The sequence below is a fragment of the Apiospora marii genome (genome assembly GCF_038362585.1).
Source record: "Apiospora marii strain CBS 49790 chromosome Unknown utg000003l_segment0_segment0, whole genome shotgun sequence".
NCBI classification, from domain to species: Eukaryota; Fungi; Ascomycota; class Sordariomycetes; order Amphisphaeriales; family Apiosporaceae; genus Apiospora; species Apiospora marii.
In genome coordinates this window covers 2,807,504-2,819,041 of record NW_027117374.1, presented here as the reverse complement: position 1 = coordinate 2,819,041, position 11,538 = coordinate 2,807,504, and the positions used below count along the sequence as shown (strand labels likewise).

Genomic DNA, 11,538 nt, shown 5'->3' with positions numbered 1-11,538 from the left:
ATCAAGGTGCCTGTACTCTATGCAAACCTCCGCAAGCCAATTCAATCAATCATGGTGACCATGGCCGAATACGTAATAAATATGCTGGAACCTTTAGTTTATTGTTGTTGCGCCATTGACTGGGGACCGGAATCTGCGTCAACGATTGAACCTGTCCTCAGGTTGACCGTTTTCACTCAAAGTGAGTTGCGACATGATGCGCGACCGCAGCCTCATCACCCTCGAATGCGCTGCACACAGGACAGGTAGCAGTGGCAGATACCACATCGGTGGCCGGGTTCGCATTCGAGCCCTCGCCGCCTGACGCCGCCGTCGCCGCGTCGTCTGTGGCGGGCGGCTCGTTCTTGGCCCCCTTGCGGCCTTTCTTCTTTTGTTTAGGCGCTTTTATGTACGCGGCGAGATCAATCTGCTCCGGCGGCGGCTCAAAGTGGCCGTCGAAGCGCGCGTCCTGGTACTGCGGCCGCTGGCGCCCTTCACTCCTGGTGAACTGTACCGGCTGAGGCGCCATCGACAGCGTTGGGCCAGGCCCGCCAGCCGGGGGCACACCGGCGCCCGCAGACCCTGGCGCCACGCCATCCGCCGATGCTGGTGCCATTCGCTGCACCCGTCCGATGCGGCCGTCGGTGAGGCGCACCTTGATCCCACGGTGATGGTCGCCCCGCGTCAGGACATTTTGCACAACGCCCTGGACTTCGCGACCGGTGCGCTGGTCGGCTTTGAGCACTATGCTGACACTGGCTCCCGGTATCACCTGGGAAGTGTTTGGGACTCTGCTCGCCATGGAGATGACTCTCGGTGATGAGGCGTCCTAAAATGCGTTACTTCCCCTTCTCAACTTTTTTTTCTTTTGGCCTCAAAAAGCTAATACCAGCCTCTCGATAGTAAAATCAGAGCTCAAATTTTGTGAACGTGTGAATGCAAATGGCGCAGGCTATCCAACTTTCCGATTAGGTATTTGACGTGATAATTCGCAATAGGGGTTGTTTGCGCGCCGGTTCTCTCTTTTATAAACGATGCTTGGTTGCCACCCACATCATTCTTGATTCTTGGAGGGGTTATGACAGCGCTGAATTAAATGGTAACGGAGAAGCCAACAGCGCCACACCCATGCGCCACGTTAATGCTGCACAACACTTGCGTGTCACAATGCGAACCCACGTTGTGAAAGTTGCTCATCACAATTCATGAATATCAACCATCCATTCTGACTCATGTTTGCTCTGTCTCTACCATTGAATATGAAGCAATTTTCTGTGATGAAGGACTGCGGTTTGAGTGGAACTTATTGAGCCTCTGCGCTTCTAGCGGCAGCCCCGACCTCCTAAAACTACAGATGAAGATGCAGTGAACAGAATGTATCGAAAAGGTGACGAGGGTTTATTTATACGATAACTCGCCTTCTGGAAGCGAGAGGTGTAAGAGTCTGGCGTTTTAAGTTAAGCCACGTCTGGAAATATGTGTCGTAATCGTTACCAATCATGCAGGCCAAAGGTGAAATATTACCTGAATGTATTCAATACGATGTCTTACATGACCAATGCATCAATGACAAGCCAACTTGTGGAATGTTTCGCCGTCTATCACCGTCTAACCATGGCGACGCAACTCTACACTATATGATACACATAATAATACCTCGTTTCGGGATTGTACTCAAGAATGACTTCCCGGTCCATCATGCTCGACTCGACGGCAAACTGGTCCCACAGGTTCATTTCGTAATAAGCTTTTCCTGGCACCGGCACCAGCGAGGCACAGACGTAATGCATGGCCCGGCTCCGCCCGGACCTGTCCGGGCTATCGTCGTCGTCGCCCCCCATCTCGGGACAGAGAAGGACGGCCAGCCGAGGCGTATCCGCATCGTCGAGCGCAGACGGTTTCAATCGGATCACCATGCCAGGGCGAAGGCGGTGCCGAAACGGGACGGCGGCGGCCTCTGGATCAGGGTCACGGCTGTTTGGTTTGCCCGATACCTGAAATGGCTTTTGTGATGTTCTTTGTTGTGGGGTAGAAGCTGCAGCAGCAGCGGTCTTGACGGGAGTAGATGCGGAAGTAGAGGTAGAGGTAGAGGTTGAAGTAGCAGTCGGTGCTGATGAAGGCGCCGTGACACGGAGGATCTCCGCATACCGCAAGGTATTCTTGCTCGGCCCGACATCCGCCAGACTGGGATTGACGCAAGCGATGACGGCCGTCTTGCAAGCGCGGCCGCCCGCCGGGTCAAACACGTGCTTGAGGACCTTGGTCAGGGCGCTCTGCCGGAACGGGATATGCGGCGCCTGCCTCTTCTTGGCCGCCGCCGGCCGGGCGCGGCTCGACTCGGCAATGGCGTCCGCCTGGGCGCGGCCGCGGATGCAGTCCTTGAGCACCGACAGGCTGATGTTGATCTCGCGCGTCTCGCGCATGCGGTCCGCGCCGTGGACCGCGACGTCGCGCGCGCCCTCGGACCCCGCCAGGTCCACCAGGTACAGGAATCCGTCGACGCGGCCGTGCTTGATGCGGATGCGGCAGATGCTGTGGGAGCGCGACGAGTCGTCGTTCTTGAGCGTGGGCGCGGTGCGCCGGAACTTGGTGGCCCGCTCGATCAGGTCCTGCACGTCGGCGTGCGCCTTGACGAAGCACTCGTTGGCCCCCACCAGCCGCGTCACGCCCTTGGCGTCCTCCATGATGGAGATGGGCTGCCGCTTGTTGAGCAAGTCGAACGCCGTGTTACCCGCCAGCTCGATGATGGTGATGGACACCTGCTTCTCCGAGTCCGGGTCCAGGTCCACCAGGGCCTCGACCACCAGCTCCTCCAGCCGGCTCACGGTAAAGGTCTTGCCGGAACCCGTCTGACCGTAGGCGAACAGGGTGCCGATTCCCCCATTCCAGGCAAAGGGCACGAGATGTTTCACGTGGACGTCGAAGATCTCCTCGGTCGTCGTTTCCGGCCCAAACAGGCGGTCAACCTCGTACTTGGCGGATCTGAGGACAGGCTTGCCTCTTGGATGGTGATAGAGATCATGGATATCGACCACGCCGTCTTCGTCACCGGAGCGCGGGTATACCGCGCAAGGAAAGCCGGAGGCGAGGTCCTCGTCCAACTGAGGCCGGATTCTCGCGGCCACGATCATGTTGGCATCAACCAAATCGGTCGGCTGCCCGGCTTTCCGTGCCAGTGGGGCTGGCGTGGCCCGTTCGACCAAAGACTCATATAAGGCCACATTGTCGAGGTAGAACTTGTCCATGACGGCGTGCAGCTAAGCGTCTGCTTCGAACTATCGCCAAGGAGTCCTAGACTGCAGGGCAATATTGGTCATCCGTAACAGCGAAATTCACCTGCTGCTGTGGCGATGCGAGTCAAAGTGTTTGCGTGAGAGGGTCGATCTTTTCAATCTATAAATGCATCTGCTGTCTCAGGCAGCAGCTTAACTTGTTCTTTGTTGCTGTTGTTGTTTTGCTTATGCCTTGACACCTGGTCGCCCTGTGGGTGTGACGGGTACCCCCAATCAGGTTAGACCGAGCTGAAGAACGTAGGGATACCAGGGAAGGGTCCTGTCGATGAGCACTAGTGAAGCCGTTTGCATGGTCGCAACCCCCTGCGATCCCCATCTCCACAGCTAAGCGTATTCACTACATAGGTACTCTTCCGCGTTCACGGAACACAGCTTACGTCGAATTATTCTTGGTAACGCAAATAGATGCTTACATAAATCCGCAAACAGGTATGCTGGGAACTCTCTGCATTCGAGTTTAGACCATAGTCATTCTTATTAGTAGCTCCACGATTGGGCATGGTAAAGACCTGGCCCACCATAAGTATGGAGAACCCCTGGCTCGCTCTGCTTGCAACAAGCCACCATCCTTGCAAGCTTACACAATGGGTCGCCCGCTGTATATCACTACACACCACCACCCTATTCTACATATTGCCAAGTCCTGGTTACCGCAGCGTCATTATGCGGATAAACCTCGCTTCTCACTCTCAGTGAAGAAAATAACCATCCTCCAGAGCTTCTTCACCAACGCTTCCGCCTCATCGTCAAGTGCCTAGGATCGTGTCAGCAAGGTACCACGTGGGCATTATACGGGGGCGACATTGACTTACCTCGGCTAGCTCCTCAACCACCTCAGCCGGCTTGGAGTGCTTCCTAAGATGCTCTTCCACAACTTCAATAAGAAGTTCCTCTTGCACACCAAGGTACTCCACCAGCTTCTTCTCCACGAACGGCCGGAGTTTGTCACGAATAACAGTCTCGTCCAGGAAGTCCCACTTGACGTCCCATTCCCAAAGACCCTCTTTCTCATTAGGAATTTCTTGGGCCAATGCTCGAACGGCCTGCTCGCGCTCCTCATCTGACATGCCGGCCGCCGTCATGGGCTCGAACTTGATGGGGACGAGCTGTCGGCGGGTGCTGGAGTCCTCCTCCTCGTCTTCCAGCAAGCCCTCCACCTCAGCAATCGTCTTGCGTTGTGGGGCCGCGCGCTGGGCTTGTGCCCTCTGAGCAGCAGCACCAAGAGACAACTTGAATGGCTGTGGCGCAGGCATGGCGGCGCGGCTGTCCTCTCTTTTCTGCATCTCTTGGGCTTGTCGCTCCAGGAAGGAATCGGCCATACCGCGCGCCTGCTCCTGCTCAGCAGCCTCCTTGGCGCGCTCGCGTTCTTCAGCGGCACGGTCAGCATCGTCAGCCGCAATCTCGCGGGCACGGAACGCGGTTCGGTTGCGAATCCATGCACTCCGATCGACGAAATACTCCTCCTTCTTACGAGTGGCCTCGGCGTCGTCATCGAAATGCTTGAAGCGCTGTAGTAATTCTTCGCGCTTGCGCGCTATGTTGGCTTCATCGGAATCGTCACGGTCCTTCTCACGTTCGAGTGCGGCAGCCCGAGATCGCTCGCGGTTCAACCATCGCCGTTCTGCGTCCAAGTACAGTTTCTCGGTCTCGGCATTTTGCTTGGCAATACGGCGCTTCTCTAGCTCGTCGTCACTGGCGTCGGTCTCCTCATCGTCCCGGTTCACGTGCAGATCTCCATTCGTGGTACCTCCATTAATGAAGTTGACCGACCGATTGTAGTCCTTGCCCAGGTCTGTCTTCTGGCCTTTGGGGCCGGAAGGAGCATTGAGCATCCCACGAGTGCCCAAGGGGGTGTTATTTGTGTTCGAATTGCTGTTCGGGGGTGGCGATGCGAGTCGCGAAGCTCTGGTCCCGTTGGCTCGTTGCCTTTCGAGAGCCTCCAGCTCCTCCTCTCGCTTCAGCCGCTCCAGGTCGCGCTTGATGCTGCGATCACGGAAGGCTGCGATTTCAGCAGCTACGGTCTCGCGCATCTCGGCGGGAATGTCGGCAAGCTCGTCCTCCTGAGCTAGTGGAATGTTGACCACCTCAACGTTCTCGCCGCTCTGGCCCGAGGCGTCGCCCATGGCAACATCACCATCTGCATCTGCTCCTGACTTCGAGGGAGGATAGAAGAGTTTCCGGATCATCTGCTTCAACGCACCTCTAGCTGCCTCCAACTTGGCATCGGCATCGGAATCGCTTCCGCGGTTCTCCTTGTACGATTCGAGGTAGTTGATCGAATTCTCGTCGAGTTTGAACTGGAGCTTGCTCTTGTCGAACTTCTCGTAGGTCTCGTCGTCTTCGTCTGTCGGACCATCGCCCGAGGGCGCCTGTTTCTTGATGGGTATATGTATCTCCTTCAGAAGTTCCGAGGCTACCCACAGTGATTCGGCATCCTCAAACTGCGCAAAACCAAAAGTCATATCTTTCCCATGAGCGTCGGTTGCCCCGTCCCATTTTCGTAGGTTACCGGCCAGTTTGAGAATCTGTTCGATGCCGTCGTTGCCACCGATGCCTTCTGTGATTCCCTGAACAAACATAGTGCGGACCAGTTCCTCCTTCGTCGGGGGGATGAGAGCCTGCATGTTGTCGCGGATAGCTTGTCGTGTCTGATCCAGCCCGCCTCGTTCCATACCAACGCCTGGTCTGCCCTGGCCGCCGGAGGACATGGGGGCTTCGCTGTCTCTGCGGCTAGGCATGCCCGGCGTGGTGGGCTTGGCAGGCAGTGTTCCGAGGCGAATGACTGGGGCATTGAAGTTTATGTTTGGCATGTTCGGGGGAGCCTGAAAACTGGTAGGCAAGCCGCTGGGTCGATTAGCTTGGTTGATGTTTGGCTGCTGAATGCCAGGGGGCGCGGTGCCTGGGGCAGACATGCCTGGGGGAGGTCCTACAGACATCGAAGTCAGTCAGTATGCTCGAGGTGGTGTACAGGCAGTACTCGGGTCGTTCTTACCAAGACCAGGAGCAGATGGCATGCCTGGGGGGGCACCATTTGCGCCAGGGTAGGAGTTGTAGGTCGGAGGAGGCCCGAAGCCAGGCACTGAAGAGAAAGCGAGTGCATTAGTTGATATCCGCGTCGTCGCAGTCGCTGATAACGGCGAGGCGCATCCGAAGAAGAATGGCGCGAGAAGACTTACCTCCTCCATAGGGATTGTAGGCCATGTTGTCGACGTTTCCAGCTGTCTCTCCGCGTTAATCGTCAAATGCTCGGTGGAACAGTATATGTCGACGATGTTTGTGCAGTTATCGATGCAGTTGGCGGAATGTTGGTTGGGAGAATGGAATCCAGCATCTGCAACCTTGAAGTTAAGATTTAGTTAGAGTGCAGGCAGCTGTATCCATATTTGCACCGGCTGCTTGCTGTTTGGCCTTGCACGTTCTGATTGAAATCAACTAAACATGGGCCTGCACGGTTGCACGGTTGGTACGCGACCACCAATGGCGACTTTTTTAGCAAGGCTCTGTGGTGGAGTCCCGGTGGAGTTAGCAGCTTCCCGCATTGTCCAATCTGCTGTGGCTTGCAACGACAAGCCCGGAAGTCGGATCATCCACAGCCGGCCAAAAGTTGGACAATCGCAACAAGCTACAGTTGAGCTTCACCACGACGACTACCCGAGGTTCACCGAAACTGCGCCAATTGGTCTCTCTGCTGCACCTTTGTACCTGCTAGGATGTAAGTCTGGTTCCTAAGGTCACTTGTCTTGAAGTGAGGACTCATGTGTATTCTAGGGCGGCCGAATTGAGCCGTGTCGCCAATGCGGCCATGCGATCCGCCTCGACGGTGCGAACAACCACCTCGGCATTACGCCTGACGTCTTCTTCGTCCCGAGCCTCGCACGATACCGTAACGGCATCCATCCGGGCCCTCAGCATCAATGGCTGCTCCATGCGCACCGCCCGTCACTACGCCGACTGGGCCTCGCCATCGCGATCCCGACCTTCGAGGTCTGCGGAGGAGGAGAACATCGCGAAGCCGACCGGCCCTTCTTCGACAACCTCCCCCACAGACAGCTCAGCAAACCGCTCGCCTATTTCCATGTTCAGGAACCGTAATGCCGGTCGTGCATTCGATGCCCCGGACCCCGACTTCACCGTGCCCCCACTGGGCAGATTCGGCGACTTAGATTCGACCGACTACACAACCTTCAAGGCCGGTGACTTTTCGAAGCGGCAGAACGATGATATGGCTGCCCTGGCCGCCAAGCGCCCCGTCGTCCGCTGCGTCGCGCGCACCGGTCGCACCATGTACGTCTCCAAGGGTGCTGACGTCGGACGTGCTTTCAAGATGTTGGAAATGCAGTGCCAATCCAACCGGGTGCGAGCCGACTTCCAGAAGCAACGGTACCACGAGCGAAACGGTCTCAAGCGCAAGAGACTCGTGAGTGAGCGCTGGCAGAGGAAGTTCAAGGGTGGGTTCAAGGCTACGTGTAAGCGAGTATCAGAATTGCGAAGGCAAGGCTGGTAACGATGCCGTGGTGTTCTTGGGCGCTTCACGGTACTTGAATGCCGCTACGTCGAAGATGGCGGCGGCATCAGATGGATGTACAACAACACGTCACAAGTCTGGATCAGCCAGGAGAGGCTGAGCGAGCCATGTACATATATAAACTCGTGTAAAAGAATAGAATGCTGAGCAAACCTGTAGCAGCGTCTTTACGTCCAGTCTAAACGTCAAAGGCGCTTTCAACTTATCACAGACCTGGTGAGGCGCCTTTCCCTTACGGTCAAGGGAGAACTGGGACGTTTTCTAGACTATGGGCTTCCTGGCCCCTGGGACTATGGCCATATAAGTCAGCTTGGCCTCGCAAGCGACAAGGCAAGGTCACGACAATAATCCATGCCCGCTATTAGGGCTAGACGATCGATGAGTTATCAGTGCCTGCTGATTCGTTAAGCACCGCATCGCTGCTTTTCATTGACAGATAACGTACTGTATAGGCTAGGATAATGTAAAGTATTCTAAACATCCGGCCTTTTTACCCTAACGTCTGTTGGTCTAAATCCTCTTCTCAGTTTCCACAGTTGCATTGATCGTGGCGGGATCAGCGCCACGGCCCTTTAGGGGATAAAGGGGGAGTCATTTCGTGCACTTTTTCAGAGGCAACTAGGTCAGGGAAGATTGATGTATACCTAGAGGTTCGTTGCCTGATCATATATGTCGTTCTTCTCAGCCCAATCCATCCATTTTTATACTTTACAATGTAATTTGTCTTTTTTTTCTTACCATTATACGCATGGTTTACGATTTTACATCATCGCAGTATATTATCTGCCTGCATCTATACATTGCCCAAAATAGATTCTACGTCACATATATGACTCGGAAGTTACTTGTCTCAAGGGAAGCATTCAAAGGGGTTCCAGGTTTTGCCAGAACAGACCCACAGATTACTGGTCGAAATAGATTCTAGTGGTATGGTATGAGAAAAGTAACTGAAGAAAAGGGGTACCCATCGGCCGGTGTCCCCTTTGCTCACTTAGTGTCTCGGGGCTTTTATATTACATGAAATATGAAGACCAAACGTCACTGGAGGTTACAAATAATAGGTCCATGTTCTCTTGACTTAGGCTATAAGAGATGCTGAGCCCCGAGACAGAACATACACAAGCTGGGTAACAACCGGTGCCAGACCAGTACAGCCTCTGCTCATCTTGATGAAGCAGAGACTAATAAATCCCTCCTTGCTGTCGTCGAGGAAACATCGTATATTGGTATCTACGTCTATGCTCACCTCAGCCAAAATATCTACATTTCCACAATCGATTCATGGTAACTCATTTCACTCTCATGCAATAAAGACTCGATAGTCAGGGCGACCAATTCTCATGAGAAATACTGAAGAATGAATCAGAGGGCCTGTCAATACGTCGACTCTCCTGAGCACGTCGGTAACACCCCTTGGCGTGGCTGCCAGCTACTCGGAACTGCAGTTTTCACTAGCCTGGCTCTAATAACCGACCGAACTGAGCTGATAAAAAGTGTCTTGTTGTCCGCACAGCAATCAGGAACCCGCCGCAATGGTACGGGACGCCAGTCGCATTCTAGGCGGCAATTCCCCCTGGTCTACGCCGCACCCCACCCAGTCACCTGGCCAAGTCCGGATTTCCCATGCATGATCGGAGCCCAACGCAATATCCCCTACTTACCTCTTATGTGTGTACAGTAGATCCTCCGGCAGGTATTGATCGGCTGGATTATATATCAAATAGCCCCGCTCCAACAGTTGAGGGCTTTTTTCCCCAAGTACATGTGAGTACCTGTTTCTCCTTTGTTAAGGACCTGAGGCGCCGAGCCAAACATCCATCCATATTGGCAAAACATTTTCGTTCCAACGCCTTCTTCCACTTCACAATTCTGAACTGCTAGCCATTCAACTAATCTTTTACCCTCCTCAGATCAGAATCACAGTACAGAATGGATGCCCCAGGTTTTGCCCCGAACCAGGCCATGCCCTTCAGCCAGAAGATGTTCGAGACAATTGGCGCGGACGAGACCCTCACAATAGCCAAGTTCGAGATGTCTCTCCTTCCCCCCTTCCCAAGTGACGCCATCGTCCACGACGCCGCCTGCGGTCTCGGCCCCGTCACCGAGGCCCTTCTCGCCACCTCGCCGCCCTCCAGCCTGCAGATCAAGGCCACCGACCTCGCCGCCGGCATGGTGCAGCTCTACAACGCCACCGGCGCCGCCCGCCAGTGGCCGTACACCGCCACCGCCATGGACGCGCAGAACCTGGACTTCCCGGACGCGACCTTCACGCACGTCTTCCTGTCCTTCGGCCTGCCCATCCTCGACGATCCCGTCCGGGCCGCCAAGGAGATGTACCGCACGCTCCGGCCCGGCGGCACGGCCGTCACCGCGTTCTGGTTGCAGATCCCGCAGGGCGAGTGCGCGGGGGAGACCCGCCGCGCCGTCTACGGCGCCGACGCCGGGCTGGCCATGGAGCCCAAGCCCCAGCACAAGGACCGGGACTATATTCGGGGCCTGCTGGTTGAGGGCGGGTTTCGCTTCGAGGACGTGCAGCTGCACGAGAAGTCGGCGTTCCTGCCCGTTCAGAGCCTCGACGAGTTCGCCCTGGCCATCTGGTCGGCCATCGGTGTCCCGCCGGGAGGCTGGACGCAGAACGACGAGGATACGTGGGATGCGGCCGTGGCCAAGTACAAAGAGCTCCTGCAGAAGAAGAGCGGCTTCAGTGTGGACGGGCAGGGAAACATCACGCTCGAGGCTGTTGCGCAGGTTGCCATTGTTCGAAAGCCTGCCGAGTAGCTTCGCGGGCCTTCTACATCATGGTAACCGTCTATTGGATCAGATTCGTAGCCACTTTACCATATGAGTCTCCCCCCCCCCCCAGGAGCTCGTAATGATTCCCACGTTGTTCCCGAATGGATACGGTCCCAATTCTTAAGCTCACGGCCCGAGCTAATGACTACACCTTCGGATGAAGAGACGGCGTTACGATTGGCCATCACTCTCTTGGTCATCTGAACAATGCCAGGTCGCGACGACGCATGCCAGATAGATTGCGAATCTAGAATATACATCTTGCGCAAATTTCTGCAGCGGACTTGTGAATCGGGGAAATTGACTCACAGTCTCCCCGGGAATAATAGAACCCCAAGCCATGCAGGCTACTCTTAGGAACCGCAGCTGACAGAGGTAGCCCTAATGGCCGATAGCCAAGCCTTATTCATGTTCCAGAAACTTATTCAGTTGTCTAGTCGAGCCATCAGAACCCTGACGAATGCCACCGGGTCACATTCTCAAAGTTGTCAGATCAAGGTTAGATTAAGCTTAAGTCCTGACCCGCCCGCAGTTGCGGAGATTTCCATTGCTTGCATAAAGGTTGTTAAATGGGCAGGCCGTTGGATCCACTCCGAACTGTGATATCTCGTATGCGTCTTTTCAGGGGTTCTGGGATAATCGTTCGGAAGAAGCAGGAGGGCTCGGCGGCCTAGTTGGCGGTTAATGAAGGATTAGCTTTTGTGAGTTATGGGGTCCTATCCAAACGAAGCTGTTTCTTGACTACATTCCAAAGTGGTTGGTTATCTATCTATATGGGTTGGCTGTAGATAGTTTGTCAGATTTCGTTGTGGTGTTGTAACACCAAATGGGTGGGGTTCTCCCTTTGCGGATTTCGGGTTTGAAATCCGAACTCCGGGCTCCTTTTTCTGTAAAGAGTGAGTATTAGTAAGGGTTGCCTTACGTCAGCTTTCATGATTGCACCTTTTG

The 11,538-nt window shown here is 55.0% G+C and overlaps 5 protein-coding genes across 5 annotated transcripts; 2 read left to right on the top strand and 3 right to left on the bottom strand.

The window, feature by feature from the left end:
* Positions 1 to 172: 172 nt before the first annotated feature.
* On the bottom strand, positions 173 to 781 carry PG985_004401 (MFS multidrug transporter; the record flags this gene model as incomplete). Its single annotated transcript, XM_066824170.1, has 1 exon — positions 173 to 781. One exon carries the CDS (start codon positions 779 to 781, stop codon positions 173 to 175), a length of 609 nt encoding a protein of 202 aa, XP_066687330.1.
* Positions 782 to 1,607: 826 nt separating this feature from the next.
* Positions 1,608 to 3,224, bottom strand: PG985_004400 (kinesin motor domain-containing protein; the record flags this gene model as incomplete). Its single annotated transcript, XM_066824169.1, has 1 exon — positions 1,608 to 3,224. The coding sequence occupies one exon, from the start codon at positions 3,222 to 3,224 to the stop codon at positions 1,608 to 1,610; it is 1,617 nt and encodes a 538-aa protein (XP_066687329.1).
* A 709-nt stretch (positions 3,225 to 3,933) lies between these two features.
* Positions 3,934 to 6,473, bottom strand: PG985_004399 (uncharacterized protein; the record flags this gene model as incomplete). Its single annotated transcript, XM_066824168.1, has 4 exons — positions 3,934 to 4,026; positions 4,085 to 6,198; positions 6,265 to 6,351; positions 6,449 to 6,473. The coding sequence occupies 4 exons, from the start codon at positions 6,471 to 6,473 to the stop codon at positions 3,934 to 3,936; spliced, it is 2,319 nt and encodes a 772-aa protein (XP_066687328.1).
* Positions 6,474 to 6,749: 276 nt separating this feature from the next.
* On the top strand, positions 6,750 to 7,776 carry PG985_004398 (mitochondrial 37S ribosomal protein bS21m; the record flags this gene model as incomplete). Its single annotated transcript, XM_066824167.1, has 2 exons — positions 6,750 to 6,988; positions 7,041 to 7,776. The coding sequence occupies 2 exons, from the start codon at positions 6,750 to 6,752 to the stop codon at positions 7,774 to 7,776; spliced, it is 975 nt and encodes a 324-aa protein (XP_066687327.1).
* Positions 7,777 to 9,726: 1,950 nt separating this feature from the next.
* On the top strand, positions 9,727 to 10,575 carry PG985_004397 (uncharacterized protein; the record flags this gene model as incomplete). Its single annotated transcript, XM_066824166.1, has 1 exon — positions 9,727 to 10,575. The coding sequence occupies one exon, from the start codon at positions 9,727 to 9,729 to the stop codon at positions 10,573 to 10,575; it is 849 nt and encodes a 282-aa protein (XP_066687326.1).
* Positions 10,576 to 11,538: the final 963 nt, after the last annotated feature.